At 32.8% G+C, this 14311-nt stretch overlaps 1 protein-coding gene and 1 long non-coding RNA gene across 2 annotated transcripts; both read left to right on the top strand.

Moving 5' to 3' along the window:
- The first annotated feature begins 426 nt into the window (after positions 1 to 426).
- On the top strand, positions 427 to 2096 carry LOC149415879 (uncharacterized). Its single transcript, XR_016303596.1, has 3 exons — positions 427 to 517; positions 907 to 1017; positions 2052 to 2096. It is a non-coding gene; the product is annotated as an uncharacterized LOC149415879 (long non-coding RNA).
- A 4073-nt stretch (positions 2097 to 6169) lies between these two features.
- Positions 6170 to 11425, top strand: LOC149415878 (serine protease snk-like). Its single transcript, XM_089641760.1, has 6 exons — positions 6170 to 6177; positions 7996 to 8181; positions 8949 to 9043; positions 9559 to 9716; positions 10108 to 10281; positions 11148 to 11425. Exons 1-5 carry the CDS (start codon positions 6170 to 6172, stop codon positions 10279 to 10281), a joined length of 621 nt encoding a protein of 206 aa, XP_089497886.1. The 3' UTR covers positions 11148 to 11425.
- The last annotated feature ends 2886 nt before the right edge of the window (positions 11426 to 14311 follow it).

The raw sequence follows: 14311 nt of genomic DNA, 5'->3' as shown, positions 1-14311 counted from the left end.
GATTTGACAAATTTCTGTTGGAAAGCAAATATCGGAAATTCTTGTGGGGAATTACCTTTCACAGAAAACTTTTATGGAAACCCCTTTTCTAACTCGCCTGAAGTGAGTAATATGATGAATTTTTAAGGAATTTTGACCCACATGTGTAAAAAAAATAACATGTGTAAAATGGACAAAATCAGAATCGGTTGACCTAAATTAAAAACGATTAAAAACGATTTTATTTCGTTTTTCTTGTTCTGTTTTTTTTTAATGGTCGCGGATTTCTCACAGTTAATAGATTAAAGATCTGCTAGCGCTATAATATTTACAAGACCCAAGTCGAAAGAAATTGTAATGTTCTTAAAAGGCCAGGTTCGTGAAATTATATTAATTGTCTATGACTTCATTCTTGTCTATGCATAACCTATATATTTTTTGACATGTGCTTTCTTCTCGGACAGTCTTTCTTCCTGTTTCTAAACTTTGTTTATCCCGCCCTGTTAAACTTATTATCCCATGCATGTGATGGTTATTGGTAAGTAATAATACTTTAATTCATCGTATTCATTTTGGTAGCGGCCGTTCTTCCAGTTTAGTTAGGGAATCATTGGGCGTTTTGTCACAGCAGAATGTTTAAACTGTCAATTTGACATCTACCTATTATTAGATAACAATTTCAAATGCATTTTTAAAAATTACAACATATATACGTATTACAGATGTTTTATTACAGTTGGATTACAACGGAATGGCGGTAGACATAACAGTTAATAAATAAAGAATTTACCCAAGATAAACGAGGTCTCTCTCAGCCTTTGTCAAAACTTCAAGGTTTTCTAATGTGTATTTTTGCTAAGACTTGAGAAGCCAAATTATATAAACTGATTTATATTAGAATTCCGTTACAACTTGGTTCTGTTTCAGATATATATGTATGGGGTTAAACAAAATACCAAACTCTACCAAAGCAGACCATGGATCTACTGAATCCAGATACTATATCCATCAAGACGGAACCAGGGCTCCAGGAAGAAGGTGGAGATGAAATTGCATTTTCGGATTTAGATTTCGTCCTCCCAGCTGTAAAGAAGGAATGCTTGCAATATGCGGAGAGTACTCAAACAGTCAGTTAGTTGCATTGCATACGTGTAAAATATAGAACCTTAAATTCGGAAACTGGGTAAAAGTGACTAACTACTCGCTGCGTTGGACCTACTTATATAGCCCAGCCGGCGGCGGTACTAAGTACGCGAGTCCGCTGGTAAACTACGGGTCACTCGCTTCAGCGAGATTCTTCTGGTAGTTTCGATGCAGCTGGAATTATGCCGTTAGAACCTTCTAACGGATGCGCGTAATGTGCATAGTCCAACTCGCAAAGTATTTTCGTAGGTAGCTCTTAGACAGGTACCTGGTACCTATTTACATTACGCGATGAAATTTGTTGTGTAAAATGTCTCGTACATTCTCAGCCCCTTCGTTTTAAACCGTTCGGCTTTCTTGAAAACTCTGGCAGTATCGATCGCTACAAATTTATAAATATTGATTGAGAAAACACTATCCCATTGATTTAAAACTCTCTACTTACGGTGATCTATAGCAGGGTTTTTATTTCTTGAAAAGTTCCCTCAAGCGGACGTCTGAGGTCATTTTTTTCTTGTATTGACATTTAAAACTTCCATCCAAATTTCCGCATCTACATTGTTGATCAATGGTTTTATTGATAAAAAAATGTTAATTTTTTTCAATTTAATTTTTTTTTCGTTTTATATCAATGGTACGAAGATCCAGGGCTGGCCCTATGTGGCTGCAATTAGAGCTGTTTGCTCCGGGCGTCGAATATTTCACCTTACACATGGCCCTTTATATTATTTTTGATAAATACCGCGCTACAAAAAAAATAAATCATCATTTTAATGATGACAGTGATATCCTGCCTTGGCGTGTACTAATTTAAACTGTTAGGTTAGGTTAGCGTCCTGGTAGTTAAAATTAAACTCGCGCCAGGCGCCGTTTTGTTCAGGGCTGGCCATGCAAAGATACATACTATTTATTGTCCGTTTTTATTCCAGGAAGCATTAATGTGAAGACAGTTACCATAAACGCGGATCTCGGACCCCGACAAGTTGAAACGGGGCTTACTTATATGAAAATTGACATAGACCTGCCGGATATTAAAGAGGAATGCTTGGAACGCTTTGGGAGAATTACCAAGGCAGCAGGTAAAACCAATTTTGATTGTAAACTTGAACAATTCGGCCACTCTTATTTTCTTAACGTTTCTAAGAACTAACTTCGCATATTTTCTCTAAGTTTAGGAAATAAGTTTAACCGAGTCATTTTCATCCATGTTATTTTTCACATTTGTCGACAGATCTTCAGACGCATTTTGTGGAAAAGGGATACACTCCTCCACATCGTATCTACTCCTTCTCTCCTAAGTCAAATTTTGAAATGAACGTTAGCCCCCATGAAAAAGAAAAACCTTTTTCTTGTTCTAAGTGCAACTATTCAAATGGTCAAAAGCGAAATTTAAAGAGACACATGCTGACTCACAGTGGAGAAAAACCTTTTTTTTGTTCTAAGTGCAACTATTCAAATGCTCAAAAGCGAAATTTAAAGAGACACATGCTGACTCACAGTGGAGAAAAACTTTTTCCATGTTCCGCTTGCAACTATGCGTGTAATCAGAAGGGTCAACTGAAGAACCACATGCTGACTCACAGTGGAGAAAAACCTTTTTCATGTTCCGCTTGCAACTATGCGTCTTATCAGAAGGGTCAATTTAAGAGCCACATGCTGACTCACAGTGGAAAAAAACCTTTTTCATGTTCCTTGTGCAACTATGCATGTTATCAAAAAAGCAACCTAAACGGACACATGCTGATTCACAGTGGAGAAAAACCTTTTTCATGTTCTGTATGCAACCATGCGTGTAACAAAAAAAGCCACCTTAAAAGGCACATGCGGATTCACAGTGGAGAAAAACCTTTTTCATGTTCCTTGTGCAACTATGCATGTTATCAAAAGAGCGCCCTAACGAACCACATGCTGACTCACAGTGGAGAAAAACCTTTTTTATGTTCCGTGTGCAACTATGTGTGTTGTCGAAAGGATCAACTGAAGAGGCACATGCAGACTCACAGTCGAGAAAAACCTATTTCATGTTTGGAGTGCAACTATGCAAGTTTTCATCAGGATGACCTGAAGAGACACCTGCTGACTCACAGTGGAGAAAAACCTTTTTCTTGTTCTGAGTGCAACCATTCATTTTCTCAAAAGAGCATTTTAAAGAGACACATATTGACTCACATTGGAGTAAATCGTTTTCCATGTTCTGAGTGCGATTATTCATTTTCTCGAAGAGGCACTTTAATTAAAGAGCCACATGCTGACTCACAGTGGAGAATTTTTTTTTTCATGTGCCTTGTGCAACTATGCATGTTATAAAAAAAGCAACCTAAACCGACACATGCTGACTCACAGTGGAGAAAAACCTTTTTTATGTTCCGTGTGCAACTATGTGTGTTGTCGAAAGGATCAACTGAAGAGGCACATGCAGACTCACAGTCGAGAAAAACCTTTTTCATGTTTGGAGTGCTACTATGCAAGTTTTCATCAGGATGACCTGAAGAGACACCTGCTGACTCACAGTGGAGAAAAACCTTTTTCTTGTTCTGAGTGCAACCATTCATTTTCTCAAAAGAGCATTTTAAAGAAACACATACTGACTCACATTGGAGTTAATCGTTTTTCATGTTCTTAGTGCGGTTATTCATTTTCTCGAAGGGGCACTTTAAAGAGCCACATGCTGACTCACAGTGGGAAAAAACCCTTTTCATATTCCTTGTGCAACTATGCATGTTATCAAAAAAGCAACCTAAACGGAAACATGCTGATTCACAGTGGAGAAAAACCTTTTTCATGTTCCGTGTGCAACCACGCATGTAACAAAAAAGCCACCTTAAAATGCACATTCTGACTCACAGTGGAGAAAATTTTTTTCATGTGCCTTGTGCAACTATGCATGTTATAAAATAAGCCACCTTAACCGACACATGCTGATTCACAGTGGACAAAAACTGTTTTTATGTTCTGAGTGCAATCATTCTTTTTCTCAAAAGTTCAATTTAATTAGACACATTCTGACTCACACTGGAGAACAATATTTTTCTTGTACTGAGTGCCACTATTCATCTTCCCAAAAAGGAAATTTGAAGAGACACATTCTGATTCACAAAGGAGAATAATTTTTTCATGTTCCCTCTACATCTATTATTTTTCTCAAAAAAGCGGCTGAAGCAGTATATGCTAACTTACAGTGGAGAATAACGTTTAATTATTCCGTGTGCAACTATTCATGATCATAAAAGGGAGAGATTTATAGAAATACATGTGAATTCATAGTGAATAGTAATTATTTTGCTAAGAGTTTATCTATCTTTTACACTTTTAAGAATATTAATTTTACTTATTATTACTATAAAAAAAAATAAAATAAAAGAAATAAAAAGATTCTGAGATGCGGAGATGTCTGTTTTTACGCACTATAAATTGATACTATACATATTTTATTACACAATTTTTTTACCGCAGTAAAAACACATTTGAAGGCATTAAAAAAGATATCGGTAGCTTTCTCCCCATGCGAGCCGACTTACACAAAAATGATTCATAGAAAGAAACGTTCTGATGAAGCCAATATCATCTGTGAACAGTTTTGTATAGAGTTTTGCATACTTTCACAGGTGCGGAGAGAATCAGTGCTGCTTGCAACACACTCAGTATGCCAACATTGCTTTCGTAGATTAGATATGGCAATTGGTAAAAATAATAGTGTAAAAAGTGTTTCAATCCTTCACAACGGTTTTATACGCTAAACACTGCAATTATCAAATATAAAACTCTCCGTTTATCAAAAAATGGTCTTTAGGACTAGGATAGAACGGCGAAATATGCAAACTCTCCACAATGAAGAAAGATGGTGAATAGACTAAAAAAAAATTTATTAGTAAAAAAAGATACACGAATTATATTACACAATTAGATAAATTAAGTTATTAATTACATAATATTATATAATATAAGTATTTGATGTACCCCCATAAATAAGCAGGGCTTGTGTTGTTATATTGGTTTATATTTGATATGATTCAGTTCAACTGTTTGGAATATTTTTAAGGTGGCTTTTGAATTCGTTTATATTTGCATTCATGTTTCTAATTTTTTCTGGTAATGAGTTAATAACTTTAACTCCGAGATATTCATGGTTGAACTGTCCTATTGTTTTTTTACATTTAGATGTAGGAAGTATTGACGTTTGTCTAAGATTTCTGTTATTTTTAAAGGTTGCAATTTTATTTTAGATATTTTTTTTTTTTTTTATATTATTTATTTAATACATGTTACATTATTATGAAATTTACATATAGTAGATATAATGAATCACCATACTAGGCGGCTGCCTGTTTCATGGTGACCAATTGTGTGTAATTAATTTGTATGAAATATGAAATCTAGTGTAAACATATGAAATTAGTAACTATAGATGAAGCTAAAATTTTGGAAAAATTGTAATAAAAAGTAGAAGATAGAAATTAGAAAGGAGAAAGAAGTAAATTAGCATTAGATTGTAAAAATGTACATAATTATATATATAATTTTTAATATGTGTGCATGCAAGCACACATGTGTATATAGCAGCAGACATACCTATATACATATAACAGCAAATGTATACATACACCCATATGACGCATCCTCACGCATATAAACAATATATACACCTCTATCTGAGTACTTGGAATAGGCTACTAACACTATAACAATCACACATCAAAAAATTGTTTTAATAAATTTGTAATGTTGCACGGTAGAAGTATAATGCACTTAATTTTTGACCTTAAATTGTTTGAATAAAAGTTCAGACGAATATGAATAGGGTTTTTTTAATATGGTTTTTATTATTAGTTTTTGTGATATGTACATTGTTTGTGTTTGATTTTTATATGTACCGCCCCAGCCTATAATGCCGTATTGTATAATTGATCGACAGAAAGCGTAGTATGTGGTTCTAAGTAATTTTTCGTATAAAATATCTCTTAAACATCTAAATATATAAGTTAGTTTCCTTATTCTGTCGTTCAGAATATTTATATGTGGGGACCATTTTAAACGCTGGTCTATTGTTATGCCAAGGTACGTAATATCGGTCTTGCTTTCTATGTTTGTACATAACATATTGCATTTGTGGTTTCCTGTATTTTTCACAGAGTGGATAATGATGTTTATTTCTTTAGGTGTTTCTTGTTTTTCAATGAAAAAATGGTAAATAATAAGTTTTTTTAGCATTTAAATTCAACAGTTTTTCATCAAACCATAATTTTAGTTCATTGATATCTGTATTTGCCATGTTATTTAATTCAGACCAGGTGTTTGCTTTTAGTAGTAGGACTGTATCGTCAGCGTAAGAGACAATGTCTCCATATTTGGAAATATTGAATATATCATTGACATATATAATAAATAACAATGGTCCCAAAACCGTGCCTTGGGGTATTGAAAAGTCGCTATATTTTGAATTGCTGACTTGATTGAGTAATTTTACTTATTGAGGTCTTTTATGTAAATAACTAGTTATCCATGCTCAGACTTTTCCACTAATCCCTACTGATTTTAATTTACTTATTATATTTTTATGTGATATGCTGTCGAAAGCTTTTTTAAGGTCTATAAATATGCCGAGACATTTTTTATCGGAATCTAGGGCCGTATAAAAATAGTTGGTTATTTTTGCTATCGCGTCGTGAGTACTTGTATTTTTTTAATCCGAATTGGTTTTAATTAATTATTTTATTTTCTTCTAAGAATGTCCAAATTTGTTTTTTTACAATTTTTTCATGTATTTTTGATATATTCGATAGAAGTGAAATCAGGCGTTAATTTTGTGGTCGTATGACTTGGGTTTATTATATTTGTTATGGGAAGAGTTAAGTATTCTTTCATCGATTTTATTGTTTTAGTATCTATGTTATCAAAGCCGGGGGCAGAATCTCCTTTTAGTTCCGAAATAGTTCTGTCAATATCGATTTCTGTGACTAGGTGAAATTTATTAATTTGACATTGTGTTATTTGTTGTGGATTAGATATATTAGTCTTATTTATGGATTTTGCTAGATTTTTTCCCACGTTATTAAAATAGTTATTTAAAATATTACAACATTTTTTTGTGTCATTTTGTACGTTATATATTATTTCCCCATCTGAGATTTCTGGTATGTGCTTATATTTTTTCTTTTTATTTATTATTTCATTTATTGTTGACCATATTTTTTATTATTGTCTTTAGCTTCTGTCATAATTTTTGAGTAATAGTCGTTTTTCGTTTTTCTTATTAGTGTAGTTAATAACTTTTTATACTTTTTTATAGTATAATACAATTTTACTGTTAACTAGTGGCCTTTGTGTTATTTTATAAACTTTATTTTTTTGCCTTATGGCTTTTATTAATCCTAGAGTAATCCAAGGTTTAATTTTCCTTGTTTTTGAGTTGCGGACGATCTGTCTTATTTTTATTGCTTTTAAAACGTGTTTATTTAAAGTGTTTTCAAACAGTAAGGCACTTTGGTTGGACATTTATTTTTTTAAATTTCTTCCCATTTTTCAGTTTTTAATGATTTTTCTAATAATTTGTAGTCTATTTGGAAATATGGAAGATTTAATTTGGGTTTTGTGTTTAGTTTTCTATTTGTATCATGTAATATAAGACACGCGTAGTGATCAGTTATATTGGTTTTCCACACAGTAGGCTTAATATTTTTTATTTCATTTTTTTAAATTTTTTTTTTAAATTTAATATTTGAAAAAAAAATATTTTTTTACATAGATAAATACAGGATTTACAAGATATAAAACAATAGAAATTAAAGTAGCCTCTTCTCACCATAAAGAGGCGAGATCGTTTCATTTTTTTAAGTATTTATTATTTCTTAAATAAATTGTAAAATAACTTTGCAGAAGTTTGTTTGCTATAATATTTTCCAGCGGTAGACCAGAAATAGTCCGCCTCGGTGAGTTGGACTTTACCAAGGACGACACGGAACTACAGGATATCCAGATCCAGTCCATTATTGTTCACCCTGAGTACAAGTCGCCTAGCAAGTATCACGACATAGCACTGCTGAGATTAGCCACACCAGCCAAGTAAGGGTTCATTACCATTTTCATACGGGTTGTTTCGGACAAATTGAACTATTCTTCAAATTTCAACGTTCATTTTAAGGTTCTATGAAAGTCCCATTCCAGTTCTGTTATTATATCATTATAGACTAGCTGCTTGACATAACTGAAATAATAACAGAACTTGAAAATATCTTTCACAGAACATGACAATTTACTTATAATTTGAAGAATTGTTGAAATTTTCCATTAGATTTTAAATAATTAAATCCATACCAATTTTCATTGGGACGCTTAATGTTTTTATTATGTCGAAAGGAAGTTTATTATCAATTTTTAAATATTCGTTGATTATAACTTATGTTACCGTTAGTAGTTCATATTATTAAATTTACGTTATTCTTTCTTAGGACCGAACGGATTGTTTCGCAGAATTTTAACAATATATATTAAATGACAAATGTAATATTCAAGCTCTGTGAATGTCCCATTAATTCTAGTTGTTATTATCAATGTAGTATAAAACAGCCGGGCTAGGGCAAAATAAGAATTTGGATGGAATTTTCACAGAACTTTCATTTTTACTTTGAAATTTGATGAAATCTTCAAATTCTGTGAAACAACTGACTTTAATTTATTTATATATTTTGATATTGCATTATAAATATTGATTTTTGTCAGCATTTTTCATTATCTTTCATCTGATTTAATGGAACATGCAACTTCTTTCACCAATCTTCCTTGGTGATTAGTATTTTCAACACACATTGATTTGGTATGTTTTTCAACAGGTTGACAGATTTCGTTCGGCCCGTCTGTTTGTGGCAAAACGAGACAATGGAGCAGACAATTGCTAAGGCCATTGGATGGGGTAGAACTAGCCTAGGTATATTATATATTGTTAATGTTTTACAACTCTAAACAGAAGTGCACTAAAGAAACATTTATTAAAATCTTTACAACAATTTACACACGTTTTTTGAATAGTTAACCTTCACGTATTAATAATAGACTTTACTAAAATTCTTTAATTTAAAACTCCTTAAGTTTACGTTTTTTAATGTGAATAAAGCACAATAGTACCAACTGCTCCCAACCGTCTGTAGCCAGGTTTATGGCAACCCCAATAGGTGTACGTAGTGAGGATAAAGGAGATGGCTTGGGGAAAAGAAGGTAAGGATGTAAGTGTGGGTGTCCACATCAGATCCGGCCCTGAACCAAATGGCAACTGGCGCGAGTCATATTTTGGCTCCCCTTTTCAAAACGTCCAACTGTTTTATTTCCCAGAACTTCCTCTCCTCCCGCTCAGCATCCCAAAATTTAAAAATATATAAAAATAGTGCAGTAGCGCTGCTTTCGCCACTGTCGGTAGAAAGGAGAAAACGATTTTCCTTATTTCAGCTGGCAGTGGCTCGGTCACCTTGCAGGAGGTGGAGTTGTCTTTCTTCAGCAACCAGCAGTGCCGTCAGAGCTTCGGAGTGACGAGGACCATGAAGCAGGGTGTCATCCCGCAGCAGCTCTGCGCCGGCAATTCTGATGGCGGGAAAGACACGTGCAGCGTTAGTCTAATTTTGTTTTCATTTTTACATACTTACTATTTATTTTGTGGACTATTTAAGGGACCTATCTACCTATTTGAAAATTGCAAAAAAAAATATTTTTATAAAAATTGAAATTTTATAAATTTTTAATATTTTTAAAAATTGAAATTTTTTTTACAATTTTATTTTTATTTTTGTTTTTTTACGATAGAAAAGGATTTAACTTTTTGAATACTTTATAAATGAAAACACACAAATTTATTGGTGTTATATTTAATCAAAGTGTGATTTTTTCGTCTAATGGCATTAGAGGTGTACCTACTGTGGCCGGTGTGAGTTCAGTATTTGTGGTGCAAGAGGTCCTTAATATAGTAGCGTTTTACCGTAAAGTAATTTGTTTATCTTTCAGGGAGAGAGTGGTGGACCTCTCACTATTAACCTGCCAACCAATAGGCTGAAGGACTGTATCCATCACCAGGTTGGAATCACCTCCTTTGGGATTGGATGTGGTTCCACCATTCCCGCCGTGTACACTAGAGTCAGTCAATATCTAGACTGGATTGAGAAGATCGTGTGGCCATAAGTAAGTTCGACCCAAACTAACCTAACATAACCAAACATAACGTTGCTACGACTTGTTCAAGATACCACATGGCAAAACAAATGTTCTGGCATAGCATGGCATTACAAGAGGAATTGTATTATGAAATGAAATTTTTAAAACAATAGGTGTTCTTAAAATTATAACAAAAATAAATGCTGTTAAAGAAAAAGACAGGTTGATTACTACACAGCATAATGTTTACTGTCAGAAAAAAAAAATTCAACTAGTGGAGTACCACAGGGTTCATACCTTGGTTCAATCTTGTTTATACATTATATTATAAATCTTATTATTTCATGATGGATTTATCTTACTTCTTTTAATGCATCCAACTTTTTAGAATTATTTCAAATATTTATCATTGTAATATTCTCCCAACAAATTGTTGATTTGATACTGTTAAACAGACTTCACTTAAATATATCAAAATTTTAAATTGTCAGATTTCTCGAATAAAAATCCAATGATCTTTACTGACAATATTGATAACAATGCTCTTGAGACTTACAACTTTAAGACTTGGGCATCACTTTTCAATCAAATATTTCATTTGTTAATCATGTTGGGATTAATAGCTGGGTTTACTAGAAATTTCAACAATATTAATAGTTTTATTTATTTTTTAATAAATTAAAGATTAAAACCTCAAACCGTAATATTTAATTAAAGAAGACAATATTAGCGATTCCTAAATGAAAATTTGAAACAGAAAAATCTAGTCATAAAATAGAGTTAGTGAATATAGTATGCTTAATTACTTATCTCATAGCGCCAATTGCCCCTCATAGCAGAGAACCTGACGTTAGCGACCTGTACTTAAAATTAGTTCAATCTCTCTATTTCAGAAATATCATCAATTTGGAAAAATTTGGATAATAATGGAACTCAAAATTGGACACAAACTTCGATCCAGTAATCAGAATGCTGTCACCTGACTAGCATAGGCCACATGACTCTGGACATGCACATTTATCTCAAGAGAAACTTTAAAATTGACTTCAAAGGCGTTGAATCTCTGTTCAAACTAGCAGCTAAACCAAGTTTGTTTATTATCGTTATATAATTACATTAAATATCTGGCAGAACATAGTCCTTTCTATCGACATATGTAATGAACAACATTTGTGCCTAAGGGATAAATAAATAAAAAGCCTTTGTTAATCTCAATATTATCTTAGAAAAAATGACTGCTTTCTCTGCTATTTTCTTATTGTAACTTGGGTTAGGTAATCGAGACGGAATATAGAAAAATATGTCTTTTGCAGTTAAAAACGATGTAAGTATTCATTTGAATTATTTGTCTAATAATTATTGGGAGGCTAGAATAAGGAAGAGACTTTCTCTTTCTCCTTTGGAAGAACCGTAGGAACTAATTTAATCTCATATGTTTCATCAAAATAATTAATTGTATTATTGATTTGTCTACTTTACTACGATTGCCTTTCAATGAATATCCCCTCTCGTAGACTAGGAAATAATAACCTGCTCTTCCCTCTTCCTTAGTCAACACTCTACTAATTATGGATACATATATTATAATAAAATAATTATGGATCTATTATCTATATAAATTATATATATAAATAAAAATGTTCGTTTGTTCAAAATCTTAAATCCCCGACAGTTCTTCACCGATTGCTTTGAAATTTTGTCACAACTTTGCATTCGAATACGCATGCGTTTTTATATATACCTATATTATATAGATGTTACCAGTAAAACGTATAAAAAAACTTTTTTTTAAAAAACAGTGACTTCTGTTGAACGTAAAACCAAAACGCGCTATTGTTTCTCTATCTGCACACACAGCCTGAGCCACAGCAACGCGTGGCGGGGTACAGCTAGTATATAATAAAACCCCTTCACAACTGAAACTGTGGGAATAGTAATCCTTACCAAAAATAGCAAAATAGTTATCAGATTTCAGCAGGACAGATTTGGAAATAATAAGTTAATGCGAGTACTTAGTTGTATGTTTGTTTTTAATTCTTCTCACTCAAAAAATATTTTTTTACGTGGTTTTTCTTCAATTGGCCTTTAGAATATTACTTATCCAAATAAATTTATGTAATATACCTACTTTTATAAATCTTTACAATTTGATATTACGTACAATTAATATTACATACGAAATAATTAATACTTACGAAACAACTTAAATAACCAAAGAAATTGATGTCATGATTAGTTTCTTAGAAAAGGCACTGCCTAGTTAGAAAGTATTGTGGACTGGGACATAATGTATTCAGGCCTGCATTACAGCTTATCCTCGACGTACTTTGACCTGTACTTGTAGTTTGTACTTGTATTATTACATATCAATGTGCATAATCTATACAATACCCGTGTTCACATTATTTGTCCAATAACATAAATGTACAATAATAAATAAATAAAATAAATTCATATTTTTCCAGAATACGTACCCAGACTGGTCAACTCAAACCATTACTTTGATTTTTGGAACAAATCTAATTGATTTTTCCCTGTCAGTAAGCAAGTGAATAAATACTGGTAGTAAAGATAAACATTGAAATTACAAATAAAATCGCCAGGTACATATGATCCGTAATATCCTCAACACAAATGACAAAAAAAGTGTACTACGCTTTGTGCCATCCTTTAATAGATGAATTATCCTGAAACGCTGTGAATAAATTAATCGCTAATCTCCAAACCATTTTCGGAATTCCCCAAGGAACTGTCCTTGGCCCTACACTGTTTATCTCCTTCGTTAATGATGTGTAAACCTAATAAATGATAACTAGTTGGGTTCTGCCTTGAGCACTCACAAAGAGCGGCTCAACATAGCCCCAAAAGCAGTACTAAAGATAATTCTAAAAGTTCTAGTTGGAACTCCGATAGAAGAAATATTTAAAGTCTACAATGAACAAGAACTTTATTCAAAAAATATTTCGTTTGAAATGAAAAAAAAAATGATATCTAAAAACTCCTATGCCCAACATAAATACTCAACCAGAGCAACAAGCCAAAATATACTGGTTTCTCCCAGTTTGAATACATCTTTTGGACAGAGAAATATTAAATTATTTGATATGAAATTATATAATACTCTACTAAATCTAACAAAAAAATAACGGAAATGATCATACTTAAAACAAAAGTAAAAACATGGCTGATAGAACAAAGTGATATTCAACTTACAAACATTATGAAGACGATCTAAGAACAATTTGAAACTAAATGAAAAAGTTTAAAACTACAGGCCGCCTCAGAACAGGAATAAAAAACAGGATACAAAAATAAAGTGAAATTAAGTTAAATAAAATGAAGTACAGGAACAGATGATGAATTACAGAAACAGGTGACACGAAGATGAAGACTCTGCAGCAAGAATCCTAGGTGGTGAGGAAACTGGACCAGCAGCTTCCTGCTTCCAGCTAACTGCTGCAGCGAGAGAGTGCACCGCGTTGACACAGTATCCTCACATAGATAACAGACCTTGGCACCTTTGCAGCACCGCTGAGACGTTCGGCAAGTCCATCATTCATCTCCATGTATCTTGTTCGTGGTGATTGTGTTAGATTCACGTTTCACTTAAACACAGAGGGATGCGCGGGGAGCAATTTCGGCAGTTTCCGTAATTTGACGAACGAATGCAGCGCGACAACCGTTGCCAAAGAAACGCAGTACAGCAGGAGTGCACAGGCTTTTAAAAAGGAGGGCCGCATACGAAGAAATCAAAACTCGTCATTAATATTATTGTTAAACTTAGTTTTATTATTTAAAACTGTGCCGTTATTTTTTTACGCATTCTTTAATAATATATTTTTACAATATTTAAATAACTGTAATTACCATTTAAGTCGTAATCTTGTACAAACTTAACTTAAATGGAAACACGTAAAATAATAATAAGAAAACAGTAAGTACATGAAAATGTTTTTTCTTTAATATGAGTACATAATGATTGAGTGTTATAGGTTCAAGTTTTGATTTAAGTTTGCGTCGACACTAGAATAGAAGATAAAATTCAGTATCGGCTTTA

Source organism: Hesperophylax consimilis, chromosome 17 (assembly GCF_061612785.1).
Source record: "Hesperophylax consimilis isolate HC1 chromosome 17, BYU_Hcon_1.0, whole genome shotgun sequence".
In the NCBI taxonomy this organism is placed as follows: domain Eukaryota; kingdom Metazoa; phylum Arthropoda; class Insecta; order Trichoptera; family Limnephilidae; genus Hesperophylax; species Hesperophylax consimilis.
This window is presented reverse-complemented; position numbering and strand designations above follow the sequence as displayed.